This window comes from Trichechus manatus, unplaced genomic scaffold (assembly GCF_000243295.1).
Source record: "Trichechus manatus latirostris isolate Lorelei unplaced genomic scaffold, TriManLat1.0 scaffold00071, whole genome shotgun sequence".
Lineage (NCBI taxonomy): Eukaryota > Metazoa > Chordata > Mammalia > Sirenia > Trichechidae > Trichechus > Trichechus manatus.
The window spans coordinates 9,861,765-9,885,021 of NW_004444007.1; the positions used below are offsets into that span (position 1 = coordinate 9,861,765).

The following is a 23,257-nucleotide window of genomic DNA, read 5'->3' on the forward strand; positions in this document are numbered from 1 at the left end:
AACTGTAAACTTTCACTTAAAGCACAGTTAAAAAAAAAAAAAAAAAGACTGCCACCAAGGGTGGCCGAGTGAAAACTGCCCACCTGAGCCTTCCTGAGTTCCTTACCCACGAAACAGTGAGCTAAATAAAATGGCTGTTGTTCTCCACCACTAGGTTTTGGGTAATTTGTTGTCCAGCAAAAACAACTGAAACAAAGAGACTGGGGAGGAGGAGTTTGATTTTTTATTGTTGTTAACTACCAATTGAGCACTAAATATCAGAAGAAAAAAAACCTGAGACCTGAATTCCTAAACTTTTTACATAACAAAGACAACCTAAATGACAATAAAAGCATCTGTTTTAAAACAGAAATACATATATACGTGTGTATGTCTGTGTACTCAGCTGCTTAACCGAAAGGTCGGTGGTTCAAACCCACCAGCCGCTCAGCAGGAGAAAGATGTGGCAGTCTGCTTCCATAAAGATTACGGCCCTAATACTATGGGACAGTTCTACTCTGTCCTGTAGGGTCACTATGAGTTGGAATTAACTCGATGGCAGTGGGGGTTTTTTTTGGAATTAGAAACAAGGTAAGAATAGATACTGCTGGAAACTGAATTACTGATATAGAAGGTTTTACTGAGATTATCACAGCTAACACAGACAAAGGGGTAAAGAAATGAAAGTAGCTGAAGAAAATTAATAGATAATGCAAGAAAGACAATCTAAAACAAAGATAACTAGTATACCTGAAGGAAAAAACCCAACCAATGTAAAAATACAAAACAAAATTTATCTAAAATAAAATCTGAGAAAAAGCAAACCACATTCCAAGAAAATGGTATAAAAATCTTGCCAATACCTTGACAGATCTTGGTTAAGCTACTAAACTGCAAGAAAATGAGGAAAAAAAAAAAACACTTGACTTCCATTTCCAACATTGTCAAAAAGAAAAAAAAAAAAAAATCAATGAAAGCTATAGAAGATTTGACAATATAATTAACAAGCTGATCAAAAGAACATAATAGAACATTACACACATCAGGGGAATACATATATTTTAAAATACACATGGAACATTTATGAAAACGGATTACATACTAGCAAAAATCCTGATAAACAGTATTTATAAGCATCATTAGTGATGAAATAAACGGAGATCCTCCATGTTCAAAGAAAGGAGTAGCCAGTATCCTACAGATGTCAATTCTCCCGAAAAATCAACCTGTAAGTATAATTCAACCCCTAACAAATCTGTGGGAATTTGTTAAGACTGATAGCAAAATTCATACAGCAATGTAAAGTGCTAAAAGAAAAAGCCCAGACACTCCTGAAGAATAAAGTAGGAGGACTTACCCCACTGGATTTCAAGAGTGTCACGGATTGAATTGTGTCCCCCCCTAAAAATATGTGTATCAGTTTGGCTAGGCCATGATTCCCAGTGTTGTGTGGTTGTCCTCTATTTTGTGATTGTAATCTTACATTAAAGAGGATTAGGGTGGGATTGTAACACCACCCTTACCCAGGTCACATCCCTGATCCAATGTAAAGGGTGTTTCCCTCGGGTGTGGCCTGCACCACCTTTTATCTCTCAAGAGATAAAACGAAAGGGAAGCAAGAAAGAAGCACTGGGAACAGAGCGTGTCCTTTGGACCCGAGGTTCCTGGGCAAAGAAGGTCTTAGTCTAAGGGAAGACTGATGATGACGAGGACCTTCGTCCAGAGCCAACAGAGAAAGCCTGTCCCTGGAGCTGATGCCCTGAATTTGGACTTCTGGCCTATGATTGTGAGAGAATAAATTTCTCTTTGTCGAAGCCATCCACTTGTGGATTGCTGTTATAGCAGCACTAGATGACTAAGACAGGGAGTAATCACAACAATACAGTGATTAAGACAGGGTGCCAGCAACAGAGGATTAAATGAGCATACCAATGGAAGAGGGCCCAGAAACAGATCCATACCTAAGTGGAAACTTGATACATGACAGAACTGGCACTGCAGATCAGAGAAACAGGAAACCCTAATCAATATATGCTCTTGAGACAACTGATCATCCACATGGTAAAAGAAAAGAAACTGATGGATAAAGGGCTTAAATGACAAAGGCAAAATTCCCAAACAAAATACCGGCAAAGAAATTATTCCTCAGGCATCTGGATGAGAAAAGGAAAGCTCCTACAGAGAAGAAAAAAATCTGATTAGCCTCACACTTCTTCCCAGTAATATTTCATGCCAGAAGAGAATGAAGCAATGTTTAAAAAATTTCAAGGCAAACGAAATATATACATTTTTTATCCAGCCAAGTTGTTGCAAAAGGCGGCAGACATTCTCCAGTGCAAAAATTCAAAGAATTCAGAACTTAACAGAAGACCATCTTGGAAAAAGTACTTAACAATGAAATACGCCCAATTAAGATTTCAATCAAACAAAGGGCTTATGAATAGACATGCCATAATAAAATAACTGATGGTGAGCTGGTGAGTATCAAACCAAGTTACTTACAGAACAACATACAAACAATTATTAAAATTGAAGATTTTAAAACAGAATGTAAATGTTATACACTTGGGCAATGTAAAAGTAACAATTTAACAACAATCTAGCCTTAAGAATGAGGACACTGCAAGAAATATAGGGTGCTTCTTCCCTCACAGAGAAACAAAGAGGCCTGTCTAAAACTGAACCATGTAATTAAAACACCAGCAAACAGGAATGTTATTTTTTGCCAAAGAGCAAAGTTTAAGGATTGCTAATATGCAGTGTTCACAAAATTACTGGAGTAAACTCATATAAAATTTTAGTGGACAATTTGGCAAGATATTAATATATCAAAATTTAAAACACAAATCTAGAAAAGAAAGGATCCACAGTTTTTAAAACCACCTCCAAAATCTGGCCCAGTTTACCCCTCCACCAACCTGCTTTGGCAAAGCGCAAAGAAAGACTCTGAAGGACTCTGGGAAAAGCAACACAAGAACCAATCAAAGGCCACAGCAAAAGCTGAATGAAACTGATTATGCGAAATTCTTTATCATTCAGTCTCTCTCTTCACAGGGTCTACACTGTTAGCCTCTAGGAAGCATCCAGGCCTTATTTAGAATCATAACTTTATAAAACTGAACGCAGTATCTACTAGAAGGTTTTAATATGCGCCCTGGCTTTTCACCTTTCCATTCCCAGCAATCCAGTGAAGAATGAAAGGAATTACCAAAAGGTAATAATCCATTATCAAGCAATCTGGTCAGTTACGTGCTGCAACAATCCTCCAGATACAAAACAAAGCTCAAAATTTAAATCTGCTTATTCCTCATCCAGGCTGCTTATAAACAGAGCTGTTAGACTCAACATCTCTCTCTCGACCATACCTGTTAGCCAAACCGTGCAGCCACGAAAGCCGCCTCTGGTCCCCACCACCTGGCCTCTCTTGTTCCTGCTGACATGATGAGCTTGATAGGTGACATTAGTTGCTCTCTGCATTCCCTGAGGGGACAAAAAGAATTCTGGATCACTTGAGTCTGAATCCACTTGATGGTTTGGATTTGGCTTGGTTTTGAGTCCTTTAAAAGATAAACATTTCTTACACATATACAGTTCCTTACCCTATGTAACGTGCCCAATACAAGAAAAAAGATAAATGAACAGCTAGGTTTTTATTTATCCTTTCATGTACCTGGCACGGTGTTTAGTGCTTTACATACAGCAATTAATTTCATCCTCACAGCAACCCAATGACACAGGTGCTCTTACTACTGTGGTTTTACAGATGACGATGTTAAGCCTGAGAAAAGTTATACAACTTGCCCAAGATAACCAGTGAGTGGTGGGCTCCAGAGCCCAGTCTTTTCACACATTCATTAATTCATTCAATCATTCATTCCACCAGTATTTACTGAGGTCCTACTAGTGTGCCAAGCAGTGAACAAAACGGAGTCTCTACCCTCACTGAGCTTACACTGTACTGGGGGAGAAAACAATAAAAACATAACTGTATTATAATGTCAGAGAGTGATGAGCACACTGTAGAAGAATAAAGCTGGGTAAGAAAGGCAAGAGAGATGGGATAGGAGTTCCTCTTCAAACAAGATGAGCAAGAAAGACCTCTATGAGAAGGTGGCACTTAAGTAAAAACAACAAACCCGTTGCCATCAAGTCGATTCCAACTCATGGCGACCCTACAGGACTACAGGGCAGCGTAGAACTGCCCCATAGGGTTTCCAAGGAGCAGCTGGTGGATTCAAACTGCCCACCTTTTGGTTAGCAGCTGTAGTTCTCCACTACTGCGAATAAAGGGTGAACAAAGGGATGTCTGCCAACATCACAAAACAGCTGCCTTTGCAATAAAAGAAAGTGGAACATGGTGGTTATAACTTCTTAGTTCTCCTAAGTTTTCTTCTTCTTAAACAAAAAGGGCATAAGATTACATTGGCCTCAAAGGATCTGAATAGACATTTCTTCAAAGAAGCTATACAAATGACCAATAAGCACATGAAAAGATATTCAACATCATTAGCCATTAAGGAAATGCAAATCAAAACCACAATCACAGACCACTTCACACCCACTAGGATGGCTGCCATCAAAAAGACAGATGATAGTAAGTATTGGTGAGGATGTGGCATAACTGGAATCCTCACATATTACTGAAAAAACAAAAATCTTTGCTGCGGAGTCAAATCCAACTCATAGCACCCCATGTGTTACAGACTAGAACTGTCCTATAGGGTTTCCTTGGCTATAGTCTTTACAAAAGCAGCTCACCAAGCCTTTCTTCCACGGCACTGCTGGGTGAGTTGGAACTGCCAACCTTTAGGTAAACCAAAAAAAAAACCAAACCCACTATTACCGAGTCGATTCCGTCTCATAGTGACCCTATAGGACAGAGTAGAATTATCCCATAGCATTTCCCAGGAGCAGCTGGTGGACTTGAACTGCTGACCTTTTTTGGTTAGCAGCATCGAGCTCTTAACCACTGAGCCACCATTACGTTAACAATGGAGAGTAAACCATTTGTACCACCCAGGGACTTAAACATTGCTAACAGGAATGTAAAATAGCACAGCCACTTTGGAAAACAGCAGTTCCTCAAAATATTAAACACAGAATTATATACTCCTAGGTATACACCCAACATAAATGAAAACATATGTCCACATAAAAACTAGTATATATGTTCACACAACATTCTTCATAATCGCCAAAAGTAGAAACAACCAAACTGTTTATCAACAGATAAACAAAAAGTGTTATATTCATACAATGAAATATTATTTGGCAATAAAAAGCAATGAAGTACTAACACATGATACAACATGGATGAACCTCAAAAACATTATGGTAAGAGAAAGAAGCCAGTCACAAAAGACCACACATTGTATAATTCCGTTTATATGAAAAGTACAGAATAAGGAAATCTATAGAGACTGACAGCAGATTAATGGCTGCCCAGGGCTAGGCAGTTGTGGGGAAATGGGGACTGACTGCTAATGGGTATGGGGTTTCTTTCTGGAGGTGATGGAAATATTCTAAAGTTGATTGTGGTGATGGTTGCACAACTCTGAATACACTAGAAACCACTGAATTCTACACTTTAAATGGGTAAATTGAAAGGTGTAAGATTTATATCTCAAGAAAGCTATTTTCTAAAAAAAAATTACATAGCTCTATTTTCTCTTTTTATGGTGCAAAAACATAATTTAGATGCTTTTCAACAAGTTACGTCTTACTAAAATAGGTGTAAGCATTCTTTCGATAGGGTGTTTGTAGCTGATATTTTTCATCATTCTTAACTGTCAAAACAGTGGTATTCGTGATTTATTCACTCATTCATTCAAAAATATTTACTGAATGCATACTACATGTTTGATACTCTTCTAGGTGCTTATGAAACAGAACAGTACACATACAAATCACTGTCCTCATGGAGCTTACACCCTAGTGCAGTGGTACTCAAGATGTAGCCCATGACCAGCAGCTTCAGCATCTCCTGGGAGCCTGTTAAGAAGTGCAAATTCACAGCCCCGTAAAACCAAATGAGACTAACAAGGTACAGGAGTCCAGTGACAAGCGCCAGAAAGCAGAAGGGGACAAGGAAGCTGGTGATAGGGAACCCAAGGTTGAGTAAGGATATTGTTGATGTGTTGTGAGATTGTTAACCATTGTCATAGGGCAACATTTGTAGTAACTGTTAAATGAGAAACTGTTTTGTTCTGTAAGCCTTCATCTTAAGTGAGAATAACAGCACAATTCGAAGAGCGTAGTCAATGTCACTGAACTGTGCATGTAGACATTTTTGAAATGGTGTACCTTTGGCTATGTGTATTTTCACCAAAAAAAAAAAGGTTGAGAAGTTAAGAGGGTTGATATGTTGTGGGGTTGTTAACCGATATCATAAAACAACATGTGTACTTCTGTTTCATGAGAAACTATTTGTTCTGTAAGCCTTCACCTGAAGTACAATGAAAAAAAAAGAAGTGCAAATTGTCAGGTCCTACCTGGTGGAGCCCTGGTGGCACAGTGGTTAAGAGCTCAAACTGCTAACCAAAAGATCAGCAGTTCAAATCCCCCAGCCGATCCTTGGAAAACCCTATGGGACAACTCTACTCTTTCCTATAGGGTTGCTACGAGTAGGAATCGATTCGACGGCAATGGGTTACGGTTTTTTTTACTCCAGATCTACTGAATCAGAAACTCTGGGGTGTTACTTAACGATGTGTTTTTTAACAAGCCCTCCAAGTGATGCTGGTGCAAGATTAGTTCGAGAACAACTGGATTAGTGAGACAAGGAAATAAAAAAGGAAACACCAAGAAAAATGAGTAAGTTTTATAAGCTAGCCAGTAGTAATAAGTGTCAAAGAGGGAAATATAAATAAAGCAAAGAATGGTGTTAAGAAGTATCAGAGGAGGAGAGATGTTGAAAACATAGAGTGGCTAGGAAAGACTTCACCAAAGAGGACATTGGGACCTTTGCTGATCTCTGGAGAAACACATTCCAGAGGAAATAGCAAGCACAAAGGAAATCGGGAAAGTGACTAGACAAGGAAAATACAGAATGACTGCTGGGCAGCCTCAATGACTCCACTTGAAGTCAGTGACCATAAATTTAAAGCAAGACCAGCTGGCATGACTGAATATTTTTCTCCAGCCATGTTCAGTGTTAAATATTAAATGAATGTCATTAATAATTTAACCCTGACTCAATCAAATATTTTTTTCAACAGTACCTGACACAGGTTCAAGCATGGAATAGTTAGAGACAGACACAACCCGGATTGTGGTTTAGTAAAAATGTCTTCAAAATAGTGAATAAGTACCCTTGCAAATACATAAGCATGGATGTTTTTTAAGGAACCAACTTACATCAGACATTCAGCTTCCATATGTACTCTTTCCTAAAACTGATCTGCCTGAGACGATACTGAGGTTAAGGATCTCGTTTCCCACCTCTCCCTTTACAATCCTCCCCGTACTGCAAAGGAGGAAGGCATCTCTCACACATTTGAATCTTACTATGGCTCACCAGGAGCCCTGGTAACCACTGTGCAGTGGTTAAGAGCTCGGAGGTTAACCAAAAGGTTGGCAGTTTGAAAGCACCAGCCACTGTGGAAACACCATGGGGCAGTTCTACTCTGTCCTACAGGGTCGCTATGAGCTGGAATCGACTTGCCAGAAACAGGTTTGGTTTTTTGGTATGGTTCATTGGTTGACATTCAACCATTTCAGGAGGTAGCATATGATCAAGAACCAATGGTTCTGAAGAAAGAAGGCCAAGCTGTACTGAAGGTACAGGCAGAAAAAAAGGCTCCAGGAATTGGCGGAATACCAATTGAGATGTTTCAACAAATGGATGCAATGTTGGAAACTCTCACTTATCTATGCCAAGAAACTTAGAAGACAGCTACCTGGCCAACCAACTGGAAGAGATCCATATTTGTGTCCATTCCAAAGAAAGGTGATACAATACAGTGCAGAAATTATCAAACAATATCATTAATATCACAAGTAAAATTTTGCTAAAGATAATTCAAAAATGGTTACAGCAGTACATCAGCAGAGAACTGCCAGAAGTTCAAGCTGGATTCAGAAAAGGCCACGGAATAAGGGATGTCATTGCTGACGTCAGATGGATCTTGGCTGAAAGCAGACAATACTAGAAAGATGTTTACTGTGTTTTATTGACTATCCAAAGGCATTCAACCGTGTGGATCATAACAAATTATGGGTAACGCTGCAAAAAATGGAAATTCCAAGAACACTTAATTGTGCTCATGACGAACATGATGTAGACCAAGAGGCAGTCATTCAAACAGAACAAGGGGCTACTGCAAGGCTTAAAATCAGGAAAGGGTGTATCAGGGTTGTATCCTTTCACCATACTTATTCAAACTGTATGCTAAGCAAATAAATCTGAGAAGCTGAACTATAAAAAGAAGAACACGGCATCAGGATTGGAGGAAGATTCATTAACAACCTGCAATATGCAGATGACACAACCTTGCTTGCTGAAAATAAAGAGGATTTGAAGCACTTACTGATGAAGATCAAAGGCTACAGCCTTCAGTATGGATTACACCTCAACACAAAGAAAACAAAAATCCTCACAACTGGACCAGCAAGCAACATCATGATAAACAGAGAAATAATTGAAGTTGTCAAGGATTTCATTTTACTCAGATCCACAAATAACACCAACAGAAGCAGCAGTCAAGAAAATCAAACAATGTATTGTGTTGAGCAAATTTGTTGCAAAAGACCTCTTTAAAGTATTAAAAAGCAAAGATGTCACTCTGAGGACTAAGGTGTGCCTGACCCAAGCCATGGTATCTTCGATTGCCTCATGTGCATGCGAAAGCTGGACAATGAACAAAGGAGACTGAAGAGGAATTGATGCCTTTGAATTATGGTGTTGGTGAAGAATATTAAATATACTATGGGCTGCCAGAAGAACGAACATATCTCTCTTGGAAGAAGTACAGCCAGAACGCTCCTTAAAAGCAAGGATGGTGAGACTTCGCCTCACATACTTTGGACATGTTATCAGGAAGTGCCAGTCCCTTGAGAAGGACATCACGCTTCGTGAAGTAGAGGGTCAGGGAAAAAAAGGAAGACCCTTAACAAGATGGACTGACACAGTGGCTATAACAATGGGCTCAAACATAGCAAGGACTGTGAGGATGGTGCAGGATAGGCAATGTTTCTCGATCTGCTGTACATAGTGTTGCCAGCAGTTGAACCAACTCAATGGTACCTGACAACAATGTGGCTCATTGCCCTTAGGCTGAAATTCTCTGAAGCCAGAGACAATTTCACAATTTTAATAGATGTATCACAAGTCACCTCCCCAACCCAACCATCTCATTAACAGATGTATTTCCAATAAAATTATACTTAATAGTTCAATAATCATTTACGAAAAATAGTAACATGGGCCTTATAACCCATTTCCTTTCAATAAATTGATGAAGCAAACTTAACCAGCTCTACATTTCCAAAAACTTAAACAAAATACAGGGTTTCAGCCCCTCCTCTTCCCTGCTGTCAGCAGACACTCAAGTTCTCCTGCCTACACTGTAGAACCTGTTTGATTTGTTCATTTTGTTTTGGGATTTTTCCCAGTTACTTTGCTCTTGGGCAAAAAGAAACATGCATCTCATGAATTGTAACCCTTTTGGCCCTATAAACTATCTTCTGCTTTTCTGATTTGAGTAAACTGTGTAAAAGTGATTATCTGACAAGCTATAAACTGCTGAGGATATAGTTGCTAGAATATACAGGCTAAGCAGAGACTCTTTTAATCACTCAGGAGCCCCGGTGGCACAGTGGCTAAAGCTCTCAGCTGCTAACCAATAGGTAGGCACTTCGAACCCACCAGCCGCTCTGCAGGAGAAAGGTGTGGCAGTCTGCTTCTGTAAAGATTACAGCCTTGGAAACCTTATGGGACAGTTCTATTCTGTCCTATAGGGTCACTATGGGTCAGAATCTACTCAGTGGCAATGGGTTTGGTTTTTAACGGGTTTTAATCGCTAGAAAAGAATGCTTCCTCAGAGTTTCTTTCCTCCTACATTTAAAAACGATTCTGCCAAGCAACTGTGGCAGTCTGGGTATAAGAAGGTTTATTGTTTATGCATGTTTGATGTTCTTCAGATTAAAAAGAGAAACTTAAAAAAAAAGATTTGCCACATTCTCCTACCTTCTAGTCTTTCAGAGTAAGTCAGAAAACCCCTTTCAAAACTACTGAAATTGTAAGGTGGGCTTATGCCTGAATTTTTTAAGAATCCAAAGGTCACTTCTGTATGCAATCTTATTCTAGTTCCCTTTTCTTTTCCTCTTCCATCTACCCTAGTCAAATCCTTCAAACAATTCTGCTAAAGAAATACAACATTAACGACTCATCTAAGGGTTGACAGTGAGTTCCTTCTGTTTCTAAATTCCTGTTAGAGTCTTCAATCACTAGTTTCTACCAACAGGACAGAGAAATCAAGCTTATGGTTTCTTTCCTAATTGTCTGATGCTTTGTAGAAATATTTATCTGGCTTGGTGTAAACATATCTAGGCAATCCCTGTAATGTTTACCGCCTCTACCATTTGTTTGTTATTTATGGACCATTTTGTTCTTTTTGGTGTATTTTAGTGTATATGTATCATATAGATCTCCTTGGGAAAGGAGGTCAAGGACCTAAGCTCCTTTCTTGTTCTTAGTAGGTACTGAATTATGTTTGATTCATTTATTTTAAACGTATGATTTGTTTTCTTTGTATACCCTGCAAATGAAATGATAACTAACATTTGGAAATCATAGATCTAGCTGAAATGAGACTCATTTCAAGACAATTAATTTAATTCTTCCTATATTTGGAACTAAATTACTATCAGTCCTGTTAACAAGCCAAAGTAACATGGCTTATATTTGTGGTGTGCATTTTTTATACTTCTAAAAAATTCTCTCTTCATTACCCACACAAGTGGCCCTGTGGGCCCTTTTTTTGACACACCTTAATTTCCAGGTGAGTTATTTTGTTATTTTACTCACTTCCCTTTGAGGCAAAAGGAGCCCTGGTGGCACAGTGGTTAAGCACTTAGCTGCTAACCAAAAGGTCAATGGCTGGACCCACCAGCTGCTCCTCAGGAGCAAGGTGTGGCAGTCTGCTTCCGTTAAGATTACAGCCTTGGAGACCCTATGGAGCAGTTCTACTCTGTCCTACAGGGTCGCTAAGAGTCGGAATGAAGTTGATGGCAATGAGTTTGGTTTAGTCTTTTGGCTATGAGGCAAATTAACCTCACCTATGACGCCATGTGAAGAACGTCATGCTTTGTGAGTTTATTAAGGGCTCTGATTTTTGTTAAGTGAAATCTATAAAGGCATGGAGCATACACCAAATATCAAGCATAATTCTGGACTTCAACATCTATCACCCATTCCATCACCCACCTGCAACTGGCTGCTTACGGTATATTCCCATGAAGAGAATCTCCTGAGATGGTGATAGGTTTCTTTTATGTCCCAAGAACAAAAGCAATGTAGATAAAAATGAAAAGATGGGGGATGACACGGAGAAGAAACCTTTAGTTCACTGCGTTAGTGACAACTGAAATTAACCTTTTAAACAATACTGACAAGTCAAGGACCAACAGCAAAAGTGAAGAAGAGCATACATTCTTGGGTTGAGAAAACAAGTTGAAAAGGCTATGCCTAAAATCTTGCTACTACAAAATATGTTCCCTAGCAACACTGGCATGACCTGGGGAACTTGTAGAATGAGTCTCAGGCCCCATCCCAGACCTAATGAATCAGAATTAAGTTATTACCCTGCTTATCTGATCACCATCAACTGCCACATGTGTTCTTTCCATACACTCTACTGCTCTTCAACTACTGTTTAAAAGATTAAACAATACTTAAATATTGATTTTATTATTATCATTATTATTATTATTATTTTCCTATCAATACCTTCAATGGAAGAGCCCCTATCTGATCTCTAGTTGGAAAGCCTGGCCCTAAGAAATTCCTAGAAGTCAGAAAGGAGTCTGGGACTTCCTGGCCATTCATTCAATATTTGTTAATTCTAGGCACTAGAGATGGAGTCCCTCAGTGGCACAAACGGTTAAGCGCTTGACTACTTGCCAAAATGTTGGCTGTTCAAACCCACTAAGAGGTGACTCAGAAGACAGGCCTGGTGATCTGCTTCTGCAAGACCACAGCCTTGAAAATCCTATGGAGCAATTCTCCTCTGCACACGTGGGGTCACCATGAGTCAGAATCGACTCAACAGCAACTAACAACAACAACATGCACTGGGATACAACTGATTCAGAGAGGAGATCACCTATAAACAAGAAATAAGGAAATCCATACACTGATCCCGGCCTCCTTGGCTGACAGTGGGGCATTCCCCACACATACTGATGGGGTTCGGGGGCTAGGCAGCCACAAATACCCAAATGTCTATCTCAGAGGTTGAAATTAACTATCAAAACCATGTAAACTGCCCACAAAAATTTGTACACAAATGTTCATAGCAGCATTGTTCATAAAAGCCAAAATGTAGAAACAACCCAAATGCCCATCGACCTATGAATCATGAACAAAATGTGGCATATCCATACAATGGAACGTTATTCAGCCATGAAAAGGAATGAAGCACTGATATATGCTACCACCTGGATGCACCCTGAAAACACGATGCTAAGTGAAAGCAGGTGGTCACAAGAGGCCATACAGTGCATGATCCCATTTATATTAAATAGTTAGGCAAATCCACAAAGACAGAGAGTAGGTACGTGGTTGTTGGGGATGGGGAAGGAGGAAGAACAGGGAGTGAATACTGTGGGGGCAGAGGTTCTTTCTGGGGTGATGAAAATGTTCTAACATTAGATAGGGATAGTAGTTGCACAGCTCTCTGAAGAGACTAAAAACCAGTGAATTGTATACTTAAAAAAGAGATGAGACACAAAAACAGAGGGAAGAGATGCAAGCATTAGAAACCAGAGATAAGAAGAAGATTGGCGGAGCAATGGTTGCTTCATCTAAAGTTAGAAACTAGATTTCTGTAAATGTCTACTATTCTTTTTTTTTTTTTTTTTTAACTCAAGTTAAAACCTACTTGGTAAAGAACTGTGTCCTTAGGGAAAGATATTTCACCAAAATGATTAGGTGAATACTTAAAAAATAAAATAAAATTCAGGTTTAAATCATTCTCTTGACTTGAATTAATTAGTAATTTGCTTTCAAAAACTCAAGGTTGGAGTTGTTCTGTTGTGCTATGGGTAACAGATCCACCTCAGAGCAAGAGACAGTAACTTTCAGGTTAGTGGAATAGAAAATGCTAATCTCAAATGAATTTTATCTTCAGTTACTACTTTTACATTTAAAAGTAATTTTTTTTTTTTCTTTTTCTTACTCAAAGCAAAGAGTAGAACAACGTTTCTCAGCTTCAGCACTACTGGCATTCTGGACCAGATAATTCTTTGATATGCGCGGCTGTCCTGTGCACGACTGTATGTTCAGCAGAATCCTTGGCCTCTACCCACTGGATGCCAGTAACACACACACAAGTGTAACAACCAAAAACGTCTCCAGACATTGCTAAAAGTCTGGGGGTTGAGGGGGGCACCAAAATCACACCTGGTTGAGAACCACCGGAGTAGAGAACTACTCCTCAAAATCCAATTTAAGAGCCAAGCTGGAGAAGCTTATTTGGTATCTCAAACTTAGAGAAACAAGTAAACTATGGGGAGGCTAATACTGCTGGGCACTCTGCCAAAAGCCAGGAGGGCCAAATTGTCCAAAACCATGATTCCAAAGTAGCCATATCTCTGGAAATTTTCTTGTCCTGGGAAAAGAGTAAAAATAAATACATAAATACATAACAAATAGGTAGATAAAAATTTTGGCAGTGACCCCAAAGCTACTATCCAGTAACAACTCCACTATCTAACACAACTTTCCGAAATAATGAAAATATTTTATACTACAATGTCCAATACAGGCGCCACTAGCCACATGTGGTTATTGAGCACTTAAAATGTGGCTAGTGCAACTATGGAACTTAATTTTTTAATTTACTTAATTTTAACTAAATATAAATTGCCATGTGGCTCGTGGCTATGAGATTGGGTAGCACAGATCTAGACCTTGGTTCATTATTCTTATTATCATGGTTGCTTGTCAACATAAAGAGTATGTTCTTAAATACCATAGGATCCAGCAATCCCACTCCTAAGAATATATCCTAGAGAAATAAGAGCCATCACACGAATAGACACACGCACACGCATGTTCACTGCAGCATTACTCGCAACAGCAAAAAGATGGAAACAATCTAGGTGCCCATCAACAGATGAATGGATAAACTATGGTACATACACACAATGCAGTATTACACAACAATAAAGAACAACGATGAATCTGCGAAGCATCTCATAACATGGATGAATCTGGAGGACATTACGCTGAGTGAAGTAAGTCAATCACAAAAGGACAAATATTGTATGAGACCACTACTGTAAAAACTCATGGAAAGGTTTACACACAAAAAGAAACAATCTTTGATGGTTACGAGGGATGGGGGGCTGGGGGGAATACTAAATAGACAACAGATAAGTGGTAACTTTGGTGAAGGGTAAGACAGTATATACTACTGGGGAAGCCAGTACATCCTGTACAAGGCAATGTCACGGAAGCTCCATAGACACATACAAACTCCCCAAGGGACTAAACTGCTGGGGGGAGGGCTGTGGGGACCATGGTCTCAGGGAACATCTAGCTCAATTGGTATAACATAGTTTATAAAGAAAATGTTCTACCTTGGTGAGTAGCATCTGGGGTCTTAAAAGCCTGTGAGCAGCCATCTAAGATACTCCACTGGTTTCACACCTTCGGGAGTGAGGGAGAATGAAGAAAACAAGACACAAGGGAAAGATTAGTCCAAAGGGCTAATAGACCACAACTACCACAGCCTCCACCAGACTGAGTCCAGCACAACTAGATGATGCCCAGCCTACACCACTGACTGCTCTGACAGGGATCACAACAGAGGGTCCCAGACAGAGCTGGAGAAAAATATAGAAAAAAATTCTAACTCACAAAAGACAGACCAGACTTACTGGCCTGACAGAGACTGGAGAAACCCCGACAGTATGGCCCCCGGACACTCTTTCAGCTCAGTAATGAAGTCACTCCCGAAGTTCATCCTTCAGCCAAAGATTAGACAGCCCCATAAAACAGAACGAGACTAACCGGGCACAACAGCCCAGGAACAAGGACTAGAAGGCAGGAGGGGACAGGAAAGCTGATAATAGGGAACCCAAGGTCGAGAAGGGAGAGTGTTGACATGTTGTGGGATTGTTAACCAATGTCATAAAACAATACATGTACTGTTTAATGAGAAACTACTTGTTCTGTGAATTTTCATTTAAAGTACAATTAAAAAAAATTAAATTAAAAAAAAAAAAAAGAGTATGTTCTTAGTAGAAGTCCAACATTCCCCTCCTCTTTAGGCAATTTTTGCAGTACCCAGCAGCTCCATGGGAGAAAGACCTGGCAATTTGCTTCCATAAAGACTACAGCCTAGGAAACCCTATTGGGTAGTCCTACTCTGTCACATGGGGTTGCTATGAGTCACAAATTGGCTCAATAGCACCTAACAATCTCCCTGGCTTCCAGTGTAGGAAGATCAAAGCCTGCCCCTGACTACACCCAGGTCAATGCTCTGAAGAACACATACACTGACCTCTAGCTTGGCTTCTGATATGCTGGGTGTTCCACTTCCACATTACTGTTTCATTTTCATACTACCCTAGTCTTCCCCAAAACCCTGAATGGGCTGCTAGCCTTCTATGCAAGGCATCTAACAGTACATTGTTGTTGCTGTTGGGTGCCAGGGAGTCCATTTTTGACTCATAACAACCTCACACGACAGAACAGAACTGTCCCATAGAGTTTCCTGGGCTGTAATCTTTACGGAAGCAGGTCGCCAGGTCTTTCTCCTGCAGAGCCGCTGGGTGGATTCGAACAGCCAATCTTTAGGTTAGCAGCCAAGTGTTTACCCACTGCACCACCAGGGTTCCTTTATCTAATAGAACATGGGGATAAATTGGGAAAAGAAGAATTGGTAAAAAGGAGAATTATTCATTTATTTGTTTACTTTTTAATTAACTTTCTTCCAGGTAGAATTTAAATATCCATGAGAGGAGGACCCTTTTCTGTCTTTTCTACCTCTGTATCCCCAGCATCTGGAACAAAGGCACACACAAAATTGGTTCTAAATATTTGATGAATTAATAAAATACTGTTAATACGAACATCTTAAATACTGCTCATGTGCCAGACACCATAAAGGCTTTAAATACACTGATTCATTTAAACCTCACTATATGAGCCCTGGAGCCCTGGTGGCGCAGTGGTTAAGAGCTACGGCTGCTAACCAAAAGGCTGGCAGTTCGATCCACCGGCCGCTCCTTGAAAACCCTATGGGGCAGTTCTACTCTGTCCTATAGGGTCACTATGAGTCGGAATCGACTCGATGGCAACGCGTTTATAAGAGGCCTGGTGGCGCAGTGGTTAAGAGCTAAGGTGTGCTACGAATGCTAACCAGAAAAGGTCAGCAGTTCGAATCCACCAGCCGCTCCTTGGAAGCCCTGTGGGGCAGTTCTATTCGGTCCTGTAAGTTCACTATGAGTCGTAATTGACTTAACAGGAGTAGGTATGGTTTGGGTTTGAGTGACCTTTCAGAAGTAGATTGCCAGGCCTTTCTTCCAATCTGGGTGGATTCGAACCGCCAACCTTCTGATGAGTAGCCAAGAACTTAAATGTGTGCGCCACCCAGGCACTCCTATCCCCACATTACAGACAAGGAAATTGAGGCACAGAGGGGTCAGGTAATGGGTCCAAATTTGCATAGGTTGCAAATTTGCATAAGTGACAAAGCTGTGATTTGAATCCTACCACACATGGAGCTTATTCCCTTACTCAAGCGGTGCTAAGATATTAATCAGTTATCCAGGGCTTTTAATACCAAAAGCACCCAAGCTACTCTGCACGCTGCCCTGATTCCTATCCTATTATATCAGGAGAAGTTCAGTCTAGACAAAAACGATCTACAATTAAATACAATTAGAGAACAACAGCACAGGAAGTGTGATACAATACACAGGTACACAAGCAATTCAGCCCAGGGGGCAAGAGTGTGTACTCTGAAGATTCAGGGGGATTCAGATTCAGCAAGTGATACAGAGGAACAAGCTTCCTCCCAGACAGAAGGACAGGCTTGTGCAAACACATGAGGATGTAAGGTGAGGAAAGAAAGTTGGGGCTGGAGCTCTGTAAATGTGGAGAGCAGTGGGACAGTGGAATGAGACGCAAACAGAAAGGAGACTGATATGCTCTGAACAGACATGTTAGAGCTTACACCATTCGGCAGGACTCAGCGCCTCTCTAACGCAGGTGCAAGCGATTCAGCCCGGCGGGACTCTACGAAATGAGTGAACATCTTAGATTTCCTGGTTTCACAAGACCCTCCTGACTGAGTTTTGCATCTCAAACTCCCCTCAGCCCAACTAACATATCCCCAAAGGCAGATGAAAATTAGTCCCATTGGAGAAAGGTTCAGTTATATACCCCACTGCCGTCGAGTCAATTCCGACTCATAGCGACCCTATAGGACAGATAGAACTGCCCCATAGGGTTTCCAAGGCTGTAAATCTTTACGGATGCAGACTGCCAGATCTTTCTCTCAAGGAGCGACTGGTGGGTTCAAACTGTCAACCTTTTGGTTAGCAGCCAAGTGTTTTAATGTTCAGTTAGATAAAGAAAGGTATTCATTACATCTGATGTTTTGTCAGCCTGAGATCAGAGGAGGCTGAAAGGGTAAGTTGATTCTTGATTGTTCTTTACTATTCTTGGTAGCAAATATATGGAGACATCTCCCTGCAACACTGAATAACCACAAAAAGATCCCCAGTACGAAACACTACGCTTAGCTTTGCCTGTGTCGTCCATGAATTCACTCCTTTTACCTGCTCCCTAAAGGAGGTATTACCCAGAATTTAGTTCTTGGTCTCCCACTTGTCTCTTTTCATATTCTTTAATTCAAAATTAACCACCAAATTTTAATTTCCACCCTCAACTTAACTCAATCTCTATAGCTATGCTGTCTACTAGATACACGTGGCACTAAACATTTGAAATGTGGCTAGTCTGAATTGAGATATGTTACGTGTAACATATACTCCAGATTTCAAAGATTTAGTACCAAAAAGATGTAAAATAACTTATCAATAATTTTATCTTATGATAGTACTGTACTGAACTTGTATAGGGTCACTACAAGTCGGAATCAATTTGACGGCAATGGGTTTGTTTTGTTTTGTTTTTTGTTTTTTTTTGTATTAAACTTAACACTTATATCCTAAATACTGTACTTAGGATATAATGGGTTAAATAAAATATACTACTGAAATTTATTTCACCTGTTTCTTTTTTTAAATGTGGCCTCTAGAAAATTTGAAATTATACACGCAGCTTGCATTGTATTCCTATTGGACAACACTGCTCTAAAGACTAAGGCTGTCCCTCAAATGCAGCATGCTCAAACCTGTCCCACCACTAACAAGCTCTGTGACATCTATACAATGGGGATACTAGCTGTAATAAATGAGGCATTGGTGGTTCAGTGGTAGAATTCTCACCTTCCATGCAGGAGACTGGGTTCGATTTCCAGCCAACGCACCTCAGGCGCAGCCACCACCCGTCTGTCAGTGGACGCCCAAGTGTTGCAATGATGCTGAACAAGTTTCAGCAGGGCTTCCAGATTAAGATGGACCAGAAAGACCTACTTTGGAAAACCAGCTATCTTAGTTATCTAGCGTTCCTGTAACAGAAATACCACAAGCGGATGGCTTTAACAAATAAATTTATTTTCTCACAGTTTAGGAGGCTAGAAATCTGAACTCAGGGCTCTGTAGGCTCTGGAGGAAGGTCCTTGTCCCTTCAGCTTTTGCTTCCTGCTTCCTTGGAGATCTCCGTGTGTCTTGAAATCTATCTTACCCTCTCTCTCCTCTGCTAGCTTGTTTAATCTCTTCTACACTCGAAAGAGACTGGACTCAAGATACACCCCACACTAATCCTGCCTCACTCACATAACAAAGACAACCCATTCCCAAATGGGATTATAACCACAGGCAAAGAAGTTAGGATTTACAACACATATTTTGGGGGGACATACTTCAATCCATAACACCAGCCAATGAAAACCCCTATGGAGCATAACAGCCGTGATCCGCAGTCAATCAAGGGGATGGCAGGACCAGGCGGCATTTTGTTCTGTTGTGCATGGGGTCAACCTGAGACGGGGCTGACTTGACAGCAGCTAACAACAACTGTAATAAACAGGACAATAACTGTAACAATAAGGGCTAACACACAACACTTACTGTATGCAGACACTATTCTAAGCAGTTTTCAGGTATCATCGCCTTTAAGATTTACAACAGCCCTATGAGGCTATCATTCCCATTTTACAGGTAAGGAAACAGAGAAGTTAAGCAACTGGCCCATGGTTACATGGTTAGTAAATAATGGAGCTCAGATTTCAGGCCAGGCAGTCTGGTTCCAGGGTTCTTGCTGTCTCTCATCATAATCATCTCACAGAGATGCTGTAAAACTCAGTTTATTTAGGTAAAACATTTCAAACTGTACCTGGCAGACAGCAAACTTTTTCTCAGCATTTAACCATTAATTCCCCCTCCCCCTCAAGCTACTTCCCAATTTCCCTGAATACAACAACCTTTATGTCCATTTCCCAGAATCAAACCCTCAGGATCATCTTTTAACACGTCTCCTTCTTTCATCCCCTAAACCTAGTAAGATCTTCTTTACTCTTCCTTGTCTTTAATGCATCTCTTCCTCTATTCCCACTGACACCGGAGCCCAGCCCTTCACCCGTCACACTAGGTAAATTAACAAATAACATCAAGAACATCTAATGCTCATGTGCCAGGGACCTAAACTGTTTTAAATCTGTTAATTCATTCAAACCTCCCTATAACCCTGTCTGGAGCCCTGGTGGCACAGTGGTTAAGAGCTACTCCTGCTAATCAAAAGGTCAGCAGTTCGAATTCACCAGCCACTCCTTGTAAGCCCTACAGGGCACTTCTACTCTGTCTATAGGGTCACTACAAGTTGAAATCAACTCAAGGGCAATGGGTTTTTTTAATAACCCAGTCTTGAGCCCTGGTGGTGCAGTGGTTAAAACACTCAGCTGCTAACCAAAAGGTCGGCGGCTCGAACCAACCAGCCACTCTGCGGGAGAAAGATGTGACAGTCCGCTTTCATAAAGATTTACAGCCTTGGAAACCCTATGGGGCAGTTCTACTCTGTCCTATAGGGTCACTATGAGTCAGAATCGACTCGATGACACACATCAAAAACATAACCCTGTCTGGTCTCCAGGACTTCGATGTATATAGGCTCTAACACATTTCTTTCGCCTGACTTACTGGAATACCAATTTTATCGTGTGATAGAAACTTTAAAGGTTTACAGATTCTTCACATTTGCACCTATCAGTTGATTTAAGTATGTGGAAAGGAGAGATGATGGGTGTTCTCGCTGGAGCAGAGAAAGGGCTTACAATGCTCAGAAAACAAAAAATTCTAGCTCCATCAAAAATTTTCCAGAGTCAAGTCTTAACTCTGCAGTCCAACACTTAACAAATGCACAACCTAGTACTGCCCTACCTACCCATTCAACCTTATCTCCACGGCAATGAGAATACCTCAGAGTAGTCAAACAAGTTTCTTCATTGTTGCTGGAGTTTTTTTTTTTTTTTTTAAATTCCTACACCTGGTCCTTATTCATACAGTTCCCCTCTACATCAGATCTGAATTTCTCCTAACGCCCTTCCAGAAAACACCCCAGGCCAAACTAATCTCTCCTCTATATTGCAATAAAACTTGTCTTACACCACTCACTGTGGTACCTAATGCTATATATTCATCCTAACAAATGCCACTTAGAACGGTAACCAGGCTGTAACCAACCAGAAGGCAAGCAGGGTCTCACATTTTTCTTAGGTTTCTGCACAGAATAGGCATTTGTTTGGCAAATGGAATAATAAATAGGTGAATAATGGATAAAAAACCAAAACCAATCCAGCTGCCGTGAAGTTGATTGTGACTCATGGCGACCCCATGTGACAGAGTAGAATTGCTCCATAAGGTTTTCAAGTCTGTGACCTTTTGGAAGCAGACAGCCAGGCCTTTCTTTCCAAGTATCTCTGGGTAGTTTTGAATCGCCAACCTTTCAGTTAGGAGCCCAGCACATCTGCACCACTCAGGGACTAGCTCTGAATTATGAATGGTGTAACTGAAATTATCTGTAAATACCCAATTTTAGCCAACTTCATTTCCCTAATTATGAAATACCTCAAGGTTGCATGAGCAATACCAATAGTCTGAGTTTCACCGCAGTGGTTTTGCTGTATTTCCAATTATCACCTTTCCTCCTTGAAACAACCCTGTGGAGTATGTGCTATACTATATTATACCCTTAAGTTGGCTGAGGTTCAGAAAAGTAAACTGACTTTCCTCAAGATCACCAAGCTACTAAATAGCAAAGCTGAGACTGGGGACCAGGCCAGAGTCCACGGCTCTTTCCACTGTTCTAATCCACCTTTTATCTCCTTTCCCTCCTTATCACCTATGGAAGACTTAAATAACCAGAACAAAAAAGAAAGTGGGCTAGAATCCTTGATGACAACAGACACGGTAAATTAGTGACTTTAAATGAACATTTGCCTGAAATAGCTTTTCTTTGACTCGCCAAGGGCAAGTGATGCTTTGCAAGGCTACAGTTAAACCTCATGATTTTGTTGTACTGTGAAATAAAAATCTCCATCTAAACCTAAAGGTTGTGCCTTTCCAAAAGCTGGACCCCCCACCCTGCACTTACAATCTTAGCATACGGCTGCTTCTTCTCAAGAATAATCAAGGAAGGACGCAGCCTTCTGAGGACACAGAACTTGACGTAAAAGCCAACTGACAGTCGTTGCTAAACGTTATAAACCATTAGTCTTCCCACATCTTACCATCACCAGTAATGGATCTTTAAAACTCCGTTACTTGTTAGACATTGCGATATAACACTGAGCCACAAAGAACCTCAGTTCAGGGCAACCTCAGCTCATGAATGGCCGCATTGTAGAGTCCTCACTTCACGCTGAAACTCAAAAATGGAACGACATGGAGCTCGACCCAAACCTGGGCGAAATGTACTGGCAGAGCCAAGAAAAACCGCGAACGCGCCGAAGGCGCCCGCCTGGCGCACTCCTCCGTTTTCTATGCAGACCTTCAGGCCACTCCAGGGGCTGCCGGCAGCTCCCCGTCGGGGCGCGGGTTTCAGCAGGCGCCAGCTCACTTGTGAAAGATTTACCTCGAAGTCTTAGCCGAAGAGCTAGGGAAGGGAGCGTTCTTCCGCATGCAGCGCCCAGCTTCACGTCCCCAACCCCCGCCGCGCCCCTCTCCCCCGCAGTCACCCACCTCCCCAGCTGTGAGGCTCCACGACCCGATCAAAAATCTTCCAGAGTCAAGTCTTAACTCTGCAGTCTAACACTTACAAATGCACAGCCTAGCCCTACCCACCCCACGGCGCTCCTGGGAGGATGCAGAGGATGCGGGAGGGAGGCAGCAGCTCCGGAATAAGCTGCATCCCGAGGATCTCACAGCCTCCTCCGCTCCTCGTCCTCGCCCACTCGCCCTCAGCTCCAACTCACCCAGTTCTGTGTGTTATTGCTCAACTTGACTTTCTTGCTCCCGGGGATCTCCATGGCTGCGAAACGCGTACGGATGCCGAGCTTCTATGCGTCTAGACAGCAGCAAAAGGAGGTAACGCCAGCGTGGGCGGGGCGGACGGGAAGAACAGACCTCATCGCCTGGTGCCGGCGACGCTACAGTGCGCAGGCGCTAGTGCTCAAGGCTCCTGCCTTCGCGGCGGGTCTGCAGCCGCCTAGTTATTGGCAGCGGGCCGTGGGGCGGGGCAAAGCGGCAGGCGAGCCGCTGAGGCGGAGCTGGGGGCGACGCTCCTCCCCCTGTTTGTCGTGAGGAAGGGCGGGGCCTGGGAAGGTAGTCCTGGAACCCAAGGGCCTCTCCTGGCTCGCCGCCTTGCTCTGCGCATGCGCGGAGGCTGAGCCTGCGTTCCCGGAGCGGGCCGCCTGGGAAAGGGCTATGAGCATGCGCTGCTCGCCACTCTGCGCGCGCACGGCATTCTATCGCTGAGGCTGATTTG

The 23,257-nt window shown here is 41.5% G+C and overlaps 1 protein-coding gene across 1 annotated transcript in view; it reads right to left on the bottom strand.

Annotated features, from left to right (window-relative positions):
* The window catches only part of PAPSS1 (3'-phosphoadenosine 5'-phosphosulfate synthase 1), a 136,796-nt gene extending 113,739 nt beyond the window's left edge, over window positions 1-23,057 (bottom strand). The window contains exons 1-2 of the mRNA XM_004380219.2: window positions 22,746-23,057; window positions 3,345-3,459 (exon numbers count right to left, since the gene is read on the bottom strand). Coding sequence (XP_004380276.1) covers window positions 3,345-3,459; window positions 22,746-22,799 — 169 coding nt within the window. The 5' untranslated portion in view covers window positions 22,800-23,057. The remainder of the gene's footprint in view (window positions 1-3,344; window positions 3,460-22,745) is intronic.
* Window positions 23,058-23,257: the final 200 nt, after the last annotated feature.